Here is a 21,624-nt window from a genome sequence, read left to right as displayed (position 1 = left end):
TGAGCATAGATGCAGAAGATAGAAAGAAAATGATTAGAGTTACAGTTACAAATTTCTGGGTGATCATGGTGAATAGATTTTAGCTCATTTAGTTTAAAAAATGTAGACATGTTAATTTTCAAAAAAACACCTCAAACACTTCACAAAGCAACATTAATAAAATTAGTAGATTAATGGCATTTTTTTCTACCGGCTTCTGTTGTGACACGACAGAATTGTTTGCTGCAGCAGTTAAATAACTATTTAAAAAACACTAAGGACAACATGCTGCACTCCCTCAGCTGAAAGTCAAGCTCTTCAAATTTTTTAAATGTTTTTCAACATATCAGCGTGAGGCATTGACATGGGCTGGAATTACCTTGATGAAAACTAAATGCACTGATTGTTTTCTCAGTGTGATTTTTCATCCCCTCTTTGAGCTGCAGTCACACCGGCAAGCTACTGCCATGGTGGCTGTTTCAGTTCCTTGCCTTGGCCTACTGTAGGTTGTGACACAATCGATAGCCAGGTTATGAGGCAGAGGAAGCTAAAGAGAGATTATGCTGATGAGGAAGGTGACAGAATTATCTCACTGGATTTGTTCTTTATATCACCTTCAATCTTTTCCAGTTATGACAAGGATAAAATCCAACAGAAAACAAAATAGAAACAGCAGACTGTGATTACACGTTTTGAACAATCAAACGATAAAAAAGCATCCTTCCATGCTCGAGTGAAAACAACTTTCCAGAACCAGATCCTGTAACTTGTAATTAAACAAGCAACTCTTTATAACCAAACAAGCTACATCATCAGCTGCAAACAGCTAGGATGAAATGTTAGCACAGAAAATATTTGAGAGCACCATGCAAAGTTCCTCTCTTTCTTTCTGCTACCAAACAAAGAGGCACCAGCAGAAAGAATGACTCTCTCACAGGATCGATTCACAAGTGTTTCAAGCTGTGATTCCATTCCACAGAAGGAATAAAGCACAAATACTTTTGTCTTAAGCTATGTATTCATATAAAGTGACCAGCATCTCAATTTCACCTGCTCTCCAGTTTGTGTACAAGAACTACTAATAACATCGGGGGAGTACCGTGTTTGCGCGGTTGTAGATTGGCAGGGTGGGGGGGCGAGGGGGGGATTGGAATGGTGCTCAGGTTTTGGGGGAAAAAAAAACACAGAAAAATGTCTATAACAGGACAAGAGAAGGAAGTACACAAACATTGCCCTGTCTCATTTTTGGTTACGATGTCAAGCTGGTCAAAATTCCAAACGAATGGTAAGTTAAAAGAGTATATTCACTCTAAGCCATTAAGATATAACTAAAATTATTAAATTTCAACTAGAAGAAATTAGCATATCTTCCTGCTGTCAGCAAATGGTAATCTTTGCAGTGGCACTCAGAATGCACTGGTTTCTTCAGGATGGAAACGTGCTGATATAATTGAACTAGGAAGGCAGCGACAGCTAATATTAGAACGATTAGATTTAAACAGGAATGCAACATCCTTCCACTTACTCCATTCAGTAAATTTCCACAATACCTCTGCTCTGCTTTTATGTTTAACTGCTCTTTTTCTGAAAATTTGACTCACTTTTGAAATTTATAGAAAACTTCCACAATCTAGCATTCCCTATAGGTAGCCATGCTCACAGGAAGTTGGGAACGAAAATCAGAATTATAACTTTCTGTTCCTCTCCCCAATCCATATCCCTTTCCAAGTGAGGTCTTGTCGCTGGTGCAATTGAATAAGCTCCAATGATTCTGCAGTATCACAGTGGGTGGTCAATCTTCATGTGAGTGCTACTAAAGCAAAGGACTCAGGTGCATATAGCTTTGTCCTGATCCATGATTAACCAGTAGGCATCACTGCATCACAACCAGAAGGTGCAGAAACCCACCTTCCTACCTTGTGATTTAGAGGTTAGGTACAGTTGTTTCTTCAACATTATTTGTGATTCAGTAAGTCAACACAAATCAAAAAAAAAACTGAACTTTGTACGTTCATGATATACTACTCAATGCCACGCTACATTGCACATCCTCAACTTAAAAAAAAACCCTTAAGTTTATGTAACACATTCACTATAGCAAAAATCGTAAAATGATCTACAGGAGTACGACCAGACAAATAAAAAATCATTGTGCCAAAAGAAACATTAGGCCAGCTGACTAATTAGTTGATCACAGATATAATTTTTATACAGCAAGGTAATGAGTAAATAATGTAGATTTAAAGAGACAAAAGATTTTGAGTTAGAATCCCAGCAATGTGGACTTTGATGCTAGTGGGGTGAAATAAGTGAAGACGTACAAATAGTTAAAGTTGAGTGAGGATAAATTTGGTTGTAGGACTGGAGGAAGGTACAAAGAAGGACAAAGAAATGGTAGGATCTGAAAGAGGATGATGGTTTTAGAAACCAAGGCAATGGTGGATTGCAAGCCAACGTACATCATTATGCACTTAGCTAACAGGTGAACCGGAGATTTAGGATTTGGATAGCAAATGAACTTAAGTTTATTAATCTGCAATATTATGAACAGAGGTGAGCAAATTACAATACTAGGTATAAAATGTCTTGGACCACTTTTCAGAATAATATATTGCTACAGTGCAAAATAAAATTTACAACTCTCAGACAAACTAGATAGACTAAAAATCAAGTGAAGTAAGTTATACTCAAAGTGATCGCTTGATGCACTGAGATAATTAGTCACACATTCACAATATTAAATATTCCCTAGCCCCTTCATACACTCAGTGTTTGCCCATCACATGGTCTTCCCATTAATAGACAAGCTTTGTTGCTGCAAGAAAAAAACCTGCACTGGCAGAATGCAGTCCATAAACTCAAGATATTCCAAGTGCTTTACAGTCAATGAAGTACTTTTCAAGTGCATTCATCATTGCAATGAAGGAAAACATGAAACCTATTTGCACACAGCAAGATTTCACAAACATCAACGAAATATCAAGCAGATCATTAGATTAATTGTGGAAAAAACATTGTTCAGGAAAATAGGATAATTCCCCATTTCTTCAAATTGTGCCAAGGAATATTTTGCACCCACCTCAAAAGATAGACATATTCTGGGTTAACACTGCTTCTGAAGATCATGTCTGTGACAATGTAGCATTCTGATATGTAATCTACTCGATATGCCAGAATCTCTTAGTTTTCAAGTTTATGGAATGGCAATTAAATTTATAATGTTTGCCTCAAGAGATAAAAGCATCTGAGTCACGATTAGTTTATTCACCTCTGCAGCACTGCTATCACCAATAATATTGAAGCCAACAAGCCCAATGTGTGTGCAAATTCTTTCTATTTACAAAGAACATAGCCAAAAGTATTAATATATACAGCTTTCAGGATGCACTAATGCACTACACTATGAATTCCTGACAATCCTAAATCAGTTGTGCAAAAGATTATGCTAACATTCAGGATTAATTAGCGAATGCTATCCAATCACGTAATCATATCTAATGTTGGACACTACACTGAGTTTTGGTTGAACAGGCCAGGTATGCTTGTTGCAAACAGCTGAAGGAACATGCTGTTTCATACAATTCACCAGTCTTTGGCAAATATGACCTGCATACCTAGCATTGCACCACTGAAATTAACATTCCACTTTACTCATTTGAGAAATAAATGTCTTTTTCGACTGATGTCAGTAACCTGTTATCAACAAACACCACTGTGCTGCTACTGCAGAGCGTCTTGAAGCAGCTAACTTCAGCTTCTTGTACAGTACAAATGTTGCTTCACTTTTACATTTGAATTTATTACAAATTGTTTTGATTATCACAAGATAAAAAAGCTTTGTCAAAATGTGTCTTTATTCAGCAACTACTCACAAGCTTTTTCCTGAACTTGAAACCACTAGGTTAGTTTCTAAAGTTCTCCAAATTGCAGGCTTGCCCATTTTTCTTTGTTAACATTGTCCAAAACAACCCTAGTTTTATTCATCAGCCAGTCTGGACTTTGCGATATCAATAACGTGCTGCTGGAGTCAACTGATTTTTGCTAATCTAATCTGTAAATTATGTGGGATTAACTCAATACAGCTCTCTATACCTCTCAACTACATTCATAGTTTCGTGGTTTCAAAGCACAAAGAATTTTCAAGAAAGCCAGAGAACTTTGATCAAAATAAGTAGGGTAGAAATTTGCCTTGGGCAGTAGCGTAAAATGGTAGGTATCAAATCTGCCTGCTGTTGTACTCAGCACTCAAAATTCAGTTCCATTGACATCAACAGGATTGAATAACAAGTACAGCATGTAGTAGGCGATGCCACCCAAGATGAATTTCTCCATTACCTGTCTCCTAATTTCATCAGGTATGTTAAAGAATGTTGGTACAAGCATATTGAAACATGCATTTGGTGGGATAATAATACACACAGATTTCATCAAATTTCCAAACATTCTGAATAGATGCTTTCTTTGATACACAAGTAAGTGATGTTTTTATTTAAAACAGATCCAAAATATATACCTCTATTAGAAAGCAGTTCCACCTTTCATCATCATTTTCTCAAGCTATTTGGTGCTAAAGATCTCCTGCATAAATCATGATTAGTCTATTTTTGTTTCAAAATTTACCAAAAAAATTTAATAAAATGAAAATATTTTTCAGATCTGTAATATTTGGCTGATACAAGGAAAATGATCAGAGGAAAGAGGCATAAAGCCTCAAATCTAATTTCCCTCAGATTTAAACTTCCAGCCAACAATAAACCATTAATGACTGCCTGTGTGCACCAATTAATGACAGCTAGCAACCAATCCAGTCAATGGATGCTCATCCTCCTCAAACAACCAACATCACCAAGGTATGTGCATCTCTCAGTGATTTCAGCATCACCATCGTCCCACTCATAATCGTCTATCATATGAATAGTAACTGTACCTTTGCTAGATTGCAGTAGGTTTTTTTAAAAAAACCAGTTTACTGCTATAAATTGGTATCTTTGTACCAAGTGTATACACTTGAACATGCAAGATAATTTATTTTTAACTGTTTATATTGTTCAGGTCATAGTACATTACATCACTTTGAATAACCCAAATGGAGAAAGAAATCTTGTGTTTTAATTACTTATGCACAAACTTAGGAACATAGGAGCAGGAATAGGCCATTGAGCCTGTTACACCATTCAATGATCTGTGGCCATATTTCTTAATACCTTTGCTTAACAAAAAATTATTAGATTCAAAATTGATAGAAACAATTAACATTAACAACTTATACTTTTTCTTCTGCCCAGAATAACTTGTAAACTATTTTCTTTTATCACCTTGCTTCTTAAGAGTTAGATTTGTAAGTTTATGAGTGGAATACCAATGTCATGATTAGCACAGTCTGTTCATTAACAGATGAAGCTTTTGTTTAAAGTTGAGAAATACACTAGTGTGATTTAATATCTAAAAGTTTTGATAGTGTACATTTGTTTTTAAAAAACATCATAATCCAGATACAACTATTCAGGGTTGAGTTTATATCAGATTTGATCTTACATCTCAAGCTCTCCCATATTCCTTTGAATTTCATGAGCCTCCTTTCTCTTGGAATTGGTTTCCCCTGTAATGCTCTATCCTGCAGGTGGAAACATTCTAAATCCATCAGTGATAAAGCTCGAGGAACTGCTTTATTGTCTCACATTACATAAAATTAACCTTCCCATTCAGCTGACAGTGTTTGGTATTGTAATGATTTAGATATAGGCTATGAGGCTTCAAAAGTGTGTAATAAGTGACCTATTAAAGATATAACATTGGACATTCCTTATGCATATTGACTGATTACAATAGAAGATTTATTGGCATGAGTATTTAAAAAAAAATAACCCATTACTGGGTTATAGGATAATTCTTAGACCTAGTCAATTTTAGCTTCCTGTGCGTATAATTTCAAAGGGGCAGAATTGCACATAAATATGAGGAATTACGGCAGGGGTTAGACCATGTTAGACCAAAGTTGAATCAAATATTTTCTGAGAGAACACCAAAATAAACAGCTACCTGAACACATTTTACATATGGCAGTCTCAATAACAATACATTTATTTTTAACAAAATAAAATGTCAAGTTTGGCTCAGAGGGAACAGGAAGATTAAAGAGCTCAAATTTGAAAGGTTACATACCACATAATCCTACAATGTTTCATTTACAGAAATCAAATTGGGGGAAACGAATGTCTAAACAGGATGGGACAAAATATTGCTTGACTGGTATACAATAATGATTCTCAGCACATAGTAAAACAAAACTTGAATGAACTTTTACCTTGTAAACATGAATAGATTGAGGGAATGACATAAGAAATTATTGTTTTCCTAATAAAACTGTACAAATTTTATTTCTTGATTCTGACTGAGATATCTACCGATTTAGTTTTATGAATAAATAAACAACATCACGCACATAAGCTACTTCTCATTAAAATATTTGAGTACATGCTGCCCAAAGTATTTAAAAATTGACCAACACTTCTCAAATATGAAAACCAGATTCTGAAGAAACTAAACAAACACTTCTAATTCATTTATGAAGTTAGAAGGTATTTTGTTTAACAGAACATGAAAATATATTGCTCCTTCACTGCTAAAAAGTGAATTCTGGCAAAAAAAAAGGTTTTTCATTGTCACAATGCATTTGGGAGACCAAAAGAAAGCATTTTTTTTTCCAATATTAATTATATTTGCTTATTATATATTTTACAAGAATCACTTATTTATGACTTCCTGCCTATGCGCAATACTACTTCACAGAAAATAAACTAATAGTAGCATCAACAAATTAGAACCATTAGTTTAAGAACACAAATACTTAGCATTAAATTGCAAGAAAAACACAAAACCAATGTACTGAAGCAGAGTCTAAATAGCACACAGCCACATAACCTTCATGAACACCTCATGAAAATTGCAAAGTGAACCTTTCAAACTCAAAATAAAACTTCATGGCTACAGAAACTAAATGAGTTATGTTTTTAAAAAATGTTATTTTGAGGTTAAAACTTCTATCTTAAAAAGGCTTAATATTGAAAAGAGAGTCATGATACATACTGAAGCAACAAAATGAGAAACATGTTTAGAATGTTTGTCACCAATGCCCCTTACTCCATCAATCGTCCCCTTACACACCTAGAAACAGACCCAAACCTGTCCACACCCATCCCTATCTACCCATTCATCTCTCTCTCTCTCTCTCTCTCTCTCTCACACACACACACACACACACACACACACACAGCTCTCCTGCTTCATGTCACAGCAGTTTTGTTTTCTCTGTACCTCATTTAACAAGCTGAGCTGCATTATGGTCTTCATACCCAGCGAACATACAAATGCACAGCTAGTCCAAGCCCTCGGGCCTAGAGATCATGATGGCATGGTTGGAGTGTTCCCTGCGGACAGCAGTTGTGAGAAGGGTGACTGGACGCTGTGACCTGCCTGCCTCTGCTGAGACATAAACAGGAGGGTAGTAATACTGATGAACATACCTGTCATGCAGAAATTGAGGCCTCACTCACATAAAGACAACTCTATAAAATATGCTTAAAGTAGAAAAATTAAAAACTGCTGACCTCTGACAATAACACAAATGTATGTCACTATAATGAACTTTGAGCATTCAACATAGCTTAAATAATTTATATTAAATATATTCAAATTTTACACATAGGGTTGATTAATAAGCAATGAGATATTCTTTAACATAAATTGTTATTTAATTACCATCTGAACTCAGTTTCAGTTTCTCTAAATTCTTCCTGAAAAGTTAAACTTCAGCAATTTAAATACAATGGGGACCTAAAACAGTAATTTAATTTTTGGAAGAAAATCAATTTAAATAAAGAGAAGTTAAGAATTATGCTCGACAAATTAAGAAGAATCCAGAAACAGCAGAAGCTCTCTCACACAGCATGATTTCACATATCAACTGATTTGAGCAATCAACAAGAACAAAATATCCCTAATCCTCTGGTGATTGAAATTTTTTTTTTCTGTAATCATGTCGTATTTTCATTCAAGAATTTTATTGATGGACTCGTACTGAAACTTGAGGTGCATTCGTGAAATTCCCTCCAACCTATTGCCCATTTCATGTAAATCTTTACAATTAATGTAATGTAGTAAGAAAATCCTGTTCCTCTCAATTCAACTTCCTCATCATTCTCCAAAACAATCCTTAAAGCATTTGCAGTGCTTGTGTCAAATATTGGACATGAAGCAGATTAATTTAGGTACTGCAAAGTCTGAATCTTGTAAAAAATAAGATTATAGAAGCAACAACATTAAGTAGTATTTCTCTCATGACAGCAGTTTCAATGAAACAAGCAACTTTATGTGGAAATGAGAGTTTACTATTTGATATGTTAAATGTTCAAAAAATGCAAAAGTAAGTGCTTCTTGAATATTCACAATTTTCCCCCAAAATTATTTTTCAAAGCATCATTTAATTTTATTTAAAATATGAATACTAAAAGGATTCAGATTATTGTAGTCAGTGGATGGATTTGCACTAATGGAATAGTATAAATAGAGATTATACATTTCCAAACGGTGTAATTAAATAATGAATTGTACTGTGAAATTTCCAAAATAAAAAATGCACAGGAATGAAGCTAAAGCAATGTAAGAAGATCTTTCTTGTGGACTGAAAATTTGTTTTCAAATTAACTTGACTGTTTTGCCAGTAGCCGAATTGAATGGGAAAGAAATGGAGAGATAAACAGACAGACAGAGAAAGAGGAAGAAAGGGAGAGACTACACAGAGAAGGTAAGTGGGAAAAAGTAACCTTTTCAGTCCATTTAGAATTGATTTAATAAAATTTTAAATTATATCTACATAAATCCCACGACATCTCCTTCAACAAATATGACCTTTGCAGAGTTGAATATTCTGAGATTAGATATCCTGATAGCCATCTTCTAAGGCTCACAGACGTCCTATGTGGAACACGGTGTAACAGAAAACTACATTTCCAATTTTGAAAAATGGACATTTCCTCTGGACAATGGCATTATGATTTGGTTACAACTGGTCATGAAACAAAATCAGCTGAATCTCACAACACAAAAGGTGACATGTATAAATGTTTTTCAAAATATTGTCTTATCTATTATAGGCCTGCCAATTTGGCTTCACCGTATTATCAAGATCATAGACAGTGTGTTATTTAAAGAAGAGGAAAAATTAATATGTACATTTTCTGCTGCAACTGCTCTTGACTTTTAACTATCTTTTCTTTTGCAAATACTTCAAAAGTATTTTGTTATCTTTAACATTCTGTATTTGAAAACTTGAGGAGAAAAATCAATTTGTATTTTTCTACAAGATACGTGAAGGTTAATCCATTAAAACTGTGACGCTATTATAAATGCCATTTACTTTCATGAATAGACAATTAATCAGTAACAAAGAACACTTGGTACTTGTACTGCACCTCAGTTTTGCACTGTGCCAGATTAGCAAATAGTCTCATGAACTATATTTGGAATAACTGATTAGTTTAGCAATAGATATCAAGTAATTCAAGTTAATAATAAATGCTCAAAAGACAATACATTGAGAAAAGCAAAGTGCTATCACCTTAAAAAGTACAACTTCAACAAATGAGTACTGTTTGAATTTAAATGCTTTAGGTAGCAGCTATTCAAATTAAATTATAAACAGACCAAAACTAATCTGAATTATTTTATGAATGCAGAACACTCACTGTTGAGGCTGATATTAAAAACATCTTCAAAACAACTATGTGTTTTATGAACAGTATATCTGCTCATTAAATCTTCTAAGGCACTGAGGTAAACGCGAGTGGGCAGGCTCACATTTCAATCACATTTGGAGCTCTTCTCCATCAATTTTCTAACAGAGTGAGATGCTTCCAAGTAACACCTTTCACAGAAATCTTACACATTAAGGAAACAAACAGACAAATACAATTATGTAGCTGATATTTGCACATTCGATCTATAAAATTACATATTGATATATTTGTCCTGGAACAAATTTATTATTTATATGGTTATGATTTTATATAATTTACCAAAATATTCTCTGGAAAATGCTTACTTTACAAAACCTGTCTTAACCAACCTTCCTTACCCAGAAGAGCATAATTCCACCAGTTCCTGTGATTATTTGCAGATAAACAAGAAGATTACAAGCCTGGGATTGCTTTCTGGATGATTGTGCTTAAAAGCAAAGGACACGTATACCAGGACTACTTAGAATACAAACAACACAAGAAGCACTAGTGACCCATCTGGTATCCAGTAGACAAAGACGAAATGGCTCTAAAGCCCAGCATGTGAGGCCTTTGAGAAATATTCTTCTGGCATTTCATCACAGCAGCCCTAGACCAGTTTATCTTGGTGGCTTGAGGGAGTAAATAGAGCTGTTTATTAAAGCTACTCTGCTGTATTACATTAGACGGAGCAGACCACCTGGACCTTTTAGATTGTTGTAGTTTTTTTTTAATTTGCAGACTGGCTTCTGCAACAACAGGAATTACTATACTTACTAAGGACACACATCATTTGGATTAGGGGTAAAATATAAAAGACAGAATAACATAGCAGACACATTAGTGGAATACTGTAAATCTTGCATGAATGTATACCAGATCAGAGTCTTCACACCTCCTCAATGGTGTGTTGTATAAATAAAATAACAGTAGAAAGGGAATTTAAAAATATTTTTCATGATAAAATCATATTAATCAGTAAACAAAAACCTAAAAGCAAATAGTTATAAACATTAATTGTAAGGGTTGGACGTAAAATTTCTCCCTAACAAAAGCTGCGCAGAACTGCAGACTGGATAGTAGAAAACATACCAGAAATATGAATTATATGAATCATACTGTTATACCCCCATGGTAAAATAAGAGAGGAGTTAAGAAATGGCTGACTCCATACCTGACCAATTACAGCATGCATGGTCCCTGTATCCTGCTGGGCCAAGAGATCGCTATCCATCATACATATCTTGTGAAGAGCAGAATGGGGGTTTCTGCCATGCATCTGTCAATCAATGCTTGCAGTCAAAATCTTCACCAAACAGAGGCAAAAGCAAAAAGTCAAGCTGCTTCACCAAATAGGATTGAAAAAAAATCACATGACAGCATGCACACAAACACACACACAAACATACTGCATGTATTTCCTGCACATAAGAAGTGACCTTGCTTCAAAATTGTAACAACCAGGAATTTGGCATTCAAATAACTGGTTATAAGTGTCCATTTTAAATGAAGAAATGAGGAAAGAAAGCTTTGTTTGGAAATAGAAAATGATTTATGTAATTTGTGCCATTTTTTATAAAACACCAGATTAAGTCACTGACATTCACAGTAACTGTATCCACAGCTGAACAAGAGAATAATGATTATAGATACAATGGCTTATAGATTAGAGAATCTCAATACTAGTATTCTGAAATGTACTAATTTAAAGGTATAAGTATAAGAAACAAATGTTAATACATAAAGGTTTATGTATGCATCATAGCACAAAAAATTAAACTTTAAATTTAAATTTTGTTAAGTTTTCTGCAACACCTTTTTCTAATATACAATAGCAATATGTTAAAATACTGCACAAGTACATAAAACAGTTGAATGGAAAATATCCTGCACGAATATACAAATAAATATTTCTATTTGTCAAAAGTGAGAGCCAAAGATCGAGATATTCATTTATACTCACTGACAATGAATGAGGCACGTGATTACTGCCCAGCACAAAATTAATTTACATTCAGAAAACAATATACGCTTTTGATGTAAATAAATCACCTTCTAATTTGCACTTTTACACATTTATACTTTACCCAAAGTTAGTAACTCAATATCCAAATGTCATTTCAATTCAAATAAAGGGCGTCTGAAGTTTGGGCTTTGTAATTTGATTGATGTGGCAAAACGTTTGTAAAATATTTTTGTTATAAAATACTCCCCGCACATCGTTCAATAAAAGGTTGACATAGGGTGCATCTGACCCCGTTTCTAATGTATCACGGAATCTTTTTTTTATTTTAATTTGTTTCATATTTCTTCAGTTCCAAGACAATGTTGACAAATGAACGTTACCACAAACTCTGCAGCACTTGCTCCATTAGACAGCATCAAACTGTTTCCCTTTGCTACAAATTATAAAACATCATCACCAAGGGAATGTTTTGACGTGTTCGGTCTTCTATCTTTTTACCTGTGAGGTATTCACAGCGTCCAGCTGCAGGGACAAGCTTTCTTTGCTGTTGTCAGGCCTTTAATTATTGTCACTCTGGGGGGTCATAGAAAGTTATGATTAATTAACTACGGAAAACAATTTTGGATGTAAATTAGATTTCTTAAGTAATGTTAGCGACCACTGATGAAAATCACTGAATAGGACAATTCCCTGAGCGATGTTTAACTAGACCCAGACACTGCAGCACGGGGAAGGATGAACCGCTCTCCCGGTCACGAACAACAGACGGCGCGTTTTCAGGGACCTTGATCTGGAGCTGGATGCTGTGGACATTCATAGACCAACATTTCACAAATAGACACTGCATATACTCCCACTCCCTTTCTTATCCGCCGCACACACACAGCTAAACTATTCACATGCACAGACCCTCAAGTACACTACATAGACACTCAAGCTCCATGACACACATCCTTATTCACTTATACTCACTGTATCATTATCCTTATCCACACTTCTCACTTCCAACACAGCCATTGTGACACTATCACTCATCGACTGTAAAATACACCTTCACACATACACACATGCTCACACCCCTAGCCCTATATTTATCGCACCTTTACATGCACCTCAAATTCAGCTCCAACACAGTCCAATGTTTAACACACACACTGACACCATTGTATACACACCCTTCCCAATTTAAAACAAAACAGAAACACACCTCACACTCCCATTCGAAATTACATGGCCCAATCGTATACATACCTACACTTCTCACACCCCTCACACTCAATACCCTGCCCACCCAAATACAGCACACTGTTCACACTGTCAAAGCGACCTTCAGATCATACACATCCTGCAACTCAGCCTCTCACACACCCAAAAACAACTTCAGTCACCCCTCAGATTCAGACAAACCACAGACTCTCAAGTCAAACAAACCAAGAAAAGTCCACACACGTACACACCACATAACCATGCACACAACCACGCTCCCAAATCTGCAGCTTTCACACTAGCAGTACTTAGCTCCTCATACACGTACACAGACCTCAGTTATGTATACCCAGAAGTGTGAGGGCTGTGTCTGAATATACACCTCTCATGCTTACCTCGCACACACCCATTTGTTGTTGCAAAAATAACTAACAATTATAAAAATCATGATATACTTTTGCTTTTCCCCCATACTTATACATCACGCCTCATGCTCACACATTCAGGCACATTTACATCACACACACCCCTTCACAGTTATATGCATCCCATACTCACAAACATTCCACACACACATATACACAATCCCTTGCATACAAACCCACCTCATATTAATGTAAACCCCTCACACACTACTCAGTTTCTTACAAAGACCACCCACATTCATACCCTCACACTCAAACCACCCACCTCACATTCAGTGCCACACAGCCTCCCTTGGCAAAACAGTCTTTCACACCCATACACAAAAGGATACAGTGTCTCACATGCTTGTACACTCCTCACACTTGCAAATACCTCATTCACCCACACATGGTAGTAGCATTACCATTGAATTGTTAATCCAGGGAATGTTTGGGGGTATCTGGGTTCAAATTCTACCAAGGCAGATGGTGGATTTGAATTTAATAAAAATCTGAATTAAGAGTCCAATGATGACTAAAATCCATTGTCAATTTTTCGGAAAAACCCATTTGGTTCAGTAAAGCCTTTTAGGGAACAAAACTACCATCCTTATCTGGTGTAGTCTACTATATAATTCCAGACCCACAGCCATGTGGTTGACTCTTAAACTGCCAACTGGACTATTAGAAATGGACAATAAGTACTGGCCTAGCCAGCGACATCCTCATCATAGTTGATTGCAGCCATGATGTCAATGGTTATTACTCTCACCTCACCTCTGGAATTCATTTCTCTTGTCCATGTTTGAACCAAGGCCACAATGAGGTCAGGAACTAACTGGCCCTGATGAACTCAAACTGATTGTCACTGAGTAGATTATTGCTGTGTATGTGCTCTTGATAGCACTGTTGATGGCAGCCTCCATCACTTTGCTGATGATCAAGAGTGGACTAGTGGGGCGGTAATTGTCTGGGTTGGATTTGTCCTTCTTTTTACATATAGGACATAGCTGGGCAATTTTCCACATTGTCAGGTAGATACCAGTGTTGTAGCTGCACTGGAACTGCTTGGCTCAGGTAGCGGCAAGTTCTGGAGCTCAAGTCTTCAGTAATATTGCCAGAATATTGTCAGAATGTAGCAAGCCAGGCAGCATCAGGAGGTGGAAAAGGGATGTTGTCAGGGCCCATAGTCCTCGCAGTATTCAGTGCCTCCACCGTTCCTGATACCACGTGGAGTGAATTGAATTGGCTGAAGACCTGTATATGCGATGCCACAGAGTACTGGAGGTCAAATATGTTTTCCCCTCTTGTTGGTTCTCTCACCACCTGCCAGTCTAGCAGCTCTGTCCTGTGGGACCTAACTCCATCAGCAGTAGTACTGCTGAGCCACCGTTGGTGGTGGACTGAAATCCCCCACCAAGAGTATGTTTTGTGCTCTTACCATCCTCAGTCCTTCATTAAAGTATGGAGGAGTACCGATTCATCAACTGAGGGAGGACAGTAAGTGGTAATGAGCAGGAGGTTTCCATTCCCATATTTAACCTGAAGCCATGAGACTTCATGGGGGTCTGGAGATAAGATGAACTATACAACTGAGAATCAGGCTGATTATAAAAGGTTCTGAGGGGAACAAAGAAAAACTAAGCGAGAGAGAGAGAGATACAATGAGAAGAATAGAACAGCAGCTCATATAAAAGAGCAACCAACAATCTTCTATAGGCAGATAAATAGTAAGAGTGTAGTAAAAGGAGAAGCAGGGCTGACTACGGATTTAAAAGGGGAATTATACAGATTCAGGAAAGGAGCATAGCTGAGGTGTTTAATGAATACTTTACACTTGTCTTTACCAAGGAAGAAGACATTGCCCAAATCATAGAACACCTACAGTGTGGAAGCAGGCCCTTTGACCCATCCAGTCCATATTGTTCCTCTGAAGAGCATCCCACCCTGTCCCTGTAACCCTGCATTTCAGAAGGTTAACTCACTAAACCTGCACATCCTGAATGCAATGGGTAATTTAATATGGATAATCCACCTAACCTACATATCTTTGGACTGTTGGGAGGAAGCCAGAGCACTCGGAGGAAACCCACACAGACACAGGGAGAATATACAAGCTCCACACAGACTGTCGCCCAAAGGTGGAATCGAACCCGGGTCCCTGGCACTGTGAGGCAGCTGTGCTGACCACTGAGCCACCATGCCATGGTGAAAGAGGAGTTAGTACAGATACTTAAAGAACTTGATTGAGTTTTTTGAAGAAGTAACAAAGAGGATTGATGAGGGCAGAGCGGTAGATGTGATCTATATGGACTTCAGTAAGGCGTTCAACAAGGTACCCCATGGGAGACTGATTAGCAAGGTTAGATCTCATGGAATACAGGGAGAACTAGCCATTTGGATACAGAACTGGCTCAAAGGGAGAAGACAGAGGGTGGTGGTGGAGGGTCTTTTTTCAGACTGGAGGTCTGTGACCAGTGGAGTGCCACAAGGATCGGTGCTGGGTCCTCTATTTTTTGTCATTTACATAAATGATTTGGATGCGAGCATAAGAGGTACAGTTAGTAAGTTTGCAGATGACACCAAAATTGGAGGTGTAGTAGACAGCGAAGCGGGTTACCTCAGATTATAACAGGATCTTGACCAGATGGGCCAATGGGCTGAGATGTGGCAGATGGAGTTTAATTCAGATAAATGCGAGGTGGTGCATTTTGGGAAAGCAAATCTTAGCAGGACTTATACACTTAATGGTAAGGTCCTAGGGAGTGTTGCTGAACAAAGAGACCTTGGAGTGCAGGTTCATAGCTCCTTGAAAGTGGAGTCGCAGTTAGATAGGATAGTGAAGAAGGTGTTTGGTATGCTTTCCTTTATTGGTCAGAGTGTTGAGTACAGGAGTTGGGAGGTCATGTTGCAGCTGTACAGGACATTGGTTAGGCCACTGTTAGAATATTGCGTGCAATTCTGGTCTCCTTCCTATCGGAAAGATGTTGTGAAACATGAAAGGGTTCAGAAATGATTTACAAGAATGTTGCCAGGGTTGGAGGATTTGAGCTATAGGGAGAGGCTGAACAGGCTGGGGCTGTTTTCCCTGGTGCATTGGAAGCTGAGGGGCGACCTTGTAGAGGTTTACAAAATTATGAGGGGCATGGATAGGGTAATTAGGCAAAATCTTTTCCCTGGGGTCGGGGAGTGCAGAACTAGAGGGCATAGGTTTAGGGTGAGAGGGGAAAGATATAAAAGAGACCCAAGGGGCAATGTTTTCACACAGAGGGTGGTACGGGTATGGAATGAGCTGCCAGAGGAAGTGGTGGAGGCTGGTACAATTGCAACATTTAAGAAGCATTTGGATGGGTATACGAATAGGAATGGTTTGGAGGGATATGGGCCGGGTGTTAGCAGGTGGGACTAGATTGGGTTGGGATATCTGGTCAGCATGGACGGGTTGGACCTAAGAGTCTGTTTTCATGCTGTACATCTCTATGACTCTATAATTTAAAATTGAGAAGGAGTAGTATATGATCAGCTGTCAATTCTTAAAATTGATAAAGGACCAAAACCAGATGGGATATATCTAACAACACTGAGGTGAAAGTGGAAATTATGGAGGCTCAAGCCATCAATTTCCAATCTTCCTTGAACTTGGCATGGCATCAAAATAAAAGGATGTGGAGAAAGGCAAGTGTTTAAGAATATAAATGAGACAAAATTAATAATCAATTTGGCAATTAAAAGTCAATTAAGGGAACTCAACATAGCTTTGTTAAGGGCAAATCATTCTTAACCAACTTGTGTGAATAGTTGATGATGCAACAGAAAGGAATGACGAGGGTAATGGTGTTGAAGTAGTGTACATGAATTTCCAAAAAGACACTCATACATAACACGCTCGCTCGCCTGCTTAACCTTCCCACACCTTCATAATTCAATATATACCCTCAAATATACACCTCAGGCGCACGTTCACATTCACACACATTCTCAATTAAACCTAACAGACTCCTACCATCTCCATTCACACTCCCTCACTCACAGATACATGTTCACACTCAAACATATGCACTTCCCCACATATACTCACTTTACATACTCACATGCCATGCACATACATCCACACATATGTACATCCCAAACCCTCTCACATTCATGCACATCCCTCACACTCTTACTGATAGACTTCACATTCTTACACACACCAAATACAAATCTTCACACAAGCATTATACTCTCAAACAATTTTTAATACTTACTGCACACTTATAGAGCTGGCTTTTGTTGGCATGTGGGGAACTCTTCCTATAATTTTCAGTGCACTAGTTTGGCACGTCTAGAGTTTTAGTCTCCCTACATAAAATGAAAGGCACACTTGCATGGGAAGCAGTTCAGAGGAGGTTCACTAGGCCGGGTTCAATTCCCGACTCAGGCGACTGACTGTGTGGAGTTTGCACGTTCTCCCTGTATCTGCGTGGGTTTCCTCCGGGTGCTCCGGTTTCCTCCCACAGTCCAAAGATGTGCGGTGAATTGGCTATGCTAAATCGCCTATGGTATTAGATAAGGGGTAAATGTAGGGGTATGGGTGGGTTGCGCTTCGGCGGGTCAGTGTGGACTTGTTGGGCTGAAGGGCCTGTTTCCACACTGTAATCTAATCTAATCTAATAAGGTTGTTGCCTTCTAACGAAAAGTTGATCAGAATGGTCTGGATGCAAGGAACTTTTGAAAGATAACTTCACAAGATCTTACCCATTATCCTATGCCAATGAAATCACTCCCATTCACCTTCAATGGCCCTCTATACCCTCCATTTGCCCCCATGCCATTGTATATCCCAATGATCCACAGGAACAATACCCAAAGTGGATTGCTTCCTCTCTTTCTCTCCCCCTCCTCCCAATCTATAGTAGTTTTTGAACTCTGTCTGCTTGTTGTCATTACTCCAGGCAGAACTTTTTAAAGGAAGTGAATCCAGCATAACTGTACGCAGAATAACAAATAAACTGTCCATCTGCAAAGAAAAACCACGTCGAAACTGGAAGCAGAAGTGAATGAAAGCAGTGAACTGCCAACTTCAGCCTAAAAAGTTAGGCAAGTCGCTAATCCCCATGAACTGCATACCCTTTTAAATTTTACTGGAGTTCAACCTACTTAATTTCTCCTTTCCCATTTTGTAATATACTTGTAAGAGCACACACTTTGATTGCCTACATGCGTGTGCATCTGCAAATACCAGTGCTTTTTATATTTTTACTTATACTGGGTTAAGTACAATATAAGGTATACTCTTTACTTTGGTAAAGCTCAAGAAAACGTTTCTACTTTTTTATGATGATAGAATGTGAACAGTTAAAAACTCTCTGAATTGAGAAATACACCCTTGTTAACATAATAAAACTATTACATTCAAATGGGATGAGGGAAAAGAAGAGATCCAATCGAAACCTCCTCACTTGATCATAAGTTTCATAAAAATAAACAGCTGCTGAAACAACCTAAAAAAAATCTCTCAATCAGACTTTATAAGTATCAGTAACAGAAATTGTAAGCACTTAGACCATAAGACATGGAGAAGAAGTCAGCCATTTGGTCCATTGAGTATTGACAACTCTTTAGAAATAAACAACAGAGAGCCAGTGATAAAATAGGGAAAATGGGTTATAAATCTAACAAACAATTAATAGTTTCCCTTCTGTGCAACTGTTTGAACAAATTAATGGAAGGCTGGAATTTGTCTTGCCTTATTATAGACTTAAAAGTGGCATCAGCCTCTTCATGAGATGATGGAAAATCATCGGCCCTCACCTAACCAACAGAATTGTCCAGTGCCCCTTCAGCCATAAATCCGTTAGCCACAATCACAATCAGCTGGCCACATTTCTCTCATGTAGTAATGATACATGCACATGCTCCCAGTCTTGCTAGTAAAATTCTCGCCATATGTAGAAAATTCAGCCACGACATACAATAGCACAATTACATAGCCACGCAAAAACCTCTCCTTTCAAAATACACATACATAACATTTCTATTCATTGATTTCCTATATCCCCCACCTTCCCATTCTCACACACACACCTTCACAATAACTTTAGCACTTCACATACTCTTTTGCACATACCCTCATACACTCACCCAATATATCACACTCTCACAAATCCTACTGAGTCTTGCATTTGTACGAACCTACACATATCATTAAAGGAACAAAGGAATTTAGGATTCAGAAGCTGGAGTAAGTCACTTGGCTCGTCAGGCCTGCTCTGCTGTGGAATAAGAGCATGTCTAATCTGGTTGTGGTCTCAACTTCATTGACTTGTCTTCATCCATAATCCCCGACTCTCTCATCAATCAAAAACAAATCTCACTCTGTCTTGAACAAATTTACCGATCCAGTCTCCACTGCTTTCTCCACTGCAGCTTAACACCACTTAAGGTGGGGTTGAGAATTTCCTTCCCTAAAAGACCTTTAATTCTTAAATTCTACAACCCAGAATTTGACTTCCACACAAGAAAAACATTTTCTCAATATTCACCCTATCAAGTCAGCTCAGAATCCTATATGTTTCATTCAGAGGTTACGGGCCCAAACGTTTCAACTGCATAAAATTAGACGTACATCCAAGGAATGAGTTAAATGAATCTCTACTGAAGTAACTCCTTAAGTGAGGAGACAAAAGCTAGTCTACCTCCTCCTGCACTCACTTTCTCCATCACAAATGCATAGTGGCCTCAGTGTGTTCCTTTTACAAGGTGTACTGCAGAAATTTACTAAAGCTTCTTATCCATCACCTTCCAAACCCACTACAACTACCGTTTAGGAGGACAAGGGCAGCGGATACATGGGAACACCATCACTTACACATTCTTCTTCAAGTCTCTCACCACCTTGACTTGGAATTATTAGCATTCTTTCACTGTTGCAATATCAAAATCCGAGAACACCCTCCCGAACAGCATTGTTGTTGCTCGAAACGTCGAATTCTCTATTCCTGAGATGCTGCCTGGCCTGCTGTGCTTTGACCAGCAACACATTTGCAGCACCTACATTAAAGTCAACTCATTACCAACTTTGCAAGGGATACTGGAAATTAACACTAAATACTGGTCCAAACCATGAAGTCAAATCCCATGAATGAATAAAAAAAATATATCTTTTAATATCTTATCTTCTGTAGTACCTTTACATAGCATGTTATAAAGTTTGATTAGAAATCCATATACAGCGCAATTACAGGTTCTCCCATATTCACCCTGCTGTTCACTTCCTCAAAAAACTCTAGAAATTAATTAAACACACTTTACCTTTCGTGAAGCCATGTTGTCTCTACATAATATTATTATTATGATTTTTAAAGTACCTTGCTTTTACTTCCTTACTAATGGATTCTGGCAATTTCTTTATGACAGCTGGTAGGCTAACTGGCATATTGTTTCCTGCTTTCTGTTTCCTTCCTTTCTGGAATCAACATGTTGCATTAGTCACACTCACCTCAACCACACACCACAGACACATATATATTTATTCAGTCACATAGTGTCATGTACTCATACATACATCATACAAGCCTATCCTCTGCTCACTGACAGGCAGTCATGCTGAGCCCTGACTTTGGACTTGCACACTGTTTTAAGAGCTTGTACGCTACAGTTCAACTTCAGGAGGACATAATCCACAGTTTTCATGGTGTGTCATCCAGGACAGGTGCAATTGCATCTGCTTTGGAAAAGGACAGCTGCTTAAGTGGCAAAAGAAGCATAGACAAACCCAGCGGTCAAAAGCAGGAGATGGAAACTACAAGGAGCAAGCAGACAGATCGAGCAGGTGCCATTAAGAGAATGGCCAAAAGTCTCTGTCAATGTCTGGAGAACTGGTGAAGGGAATTGGAGCCTGCATGTAATGACTTGGGATTAGGAAAGACCCTTTTGAAAGTACGGAACCCCTGGTTTGAGATGAACAAAGATGCAGAAGATACATCATGGGACCCGAATGGCCTAGTGATCTAGCTGCCGTGTTCAAAAGGAATTAGCAACAACAATATCATGGACGTGTTAGCACTCCATCTTGATTCTTTGCCATGCTTCAAATCCAAGGTTTAATTCCAAACCTACCTATAGAGTGGGAACAGTAGGTTAAAGAAATCAGTTTGGGACTGGTAGCTGTCACTCCTACTGAACTAATTTATTAGATCTTTTTCCCTGCTCCCACTGTTCAACAACCAACTTGGTAATTCAGCTGAATTGAGGTTCGTAGTTTAACTCTCAGCACTTTTTTTTCATGTCTGGATTGTCAAATTTCAGGCATCCA

At 37.8% G+C, this 21,624-nt stretch overlaps 1 protein-coding gene across 1 annotated transcript in view; it reads right to left on the bottom strand.

Annotated features, from left to right (window-relative positions):
* The window catches only part of pou6f2 (POU class 6 homeobox 2), a 541,627-nt gene extending 530,633 nt beyond the window's left edge, over positions 1-10,994 (bottom strand). The window contains exon 1 of the mRNA XM_060824196.1: positions 10,927-10,994. Within this exon, the coding sequence (XP_060680179.1) occupies positions 10,927-10,989 (63 nt within the window). The 5' untranslated portion in view covers positions 10,990-10,994. The remainder of the gene's footprint in view (positions 1-10,926) is intronic.
* Positions 10,995-21,624: the final 10,630 nt, after the last annotated feature.

This window comes from Hemiscyllium ocellatum, chromosome 4 (assembly GCF_020745735.1).
Source record: "Hemiscyllium ocellatum isolate sHemOce1 chromosome 4, sHemOce1.pat.X.cur, whole genome shotgun sequence".
Taxonomy (NCBI): domain Eukaryota; kingdom Metazoa; phylum Chordata; class Chondrichthyes; order Orectolobiformes; family Hemiscylliidae; genus Hemiscyllium; species Hemiscyllium ocellatum.
The sequence above is the reverse complement of the archived record's forward strand: the minus strand, read 5'-3'. Positions and strand labels throughout refer to the sequence as shown.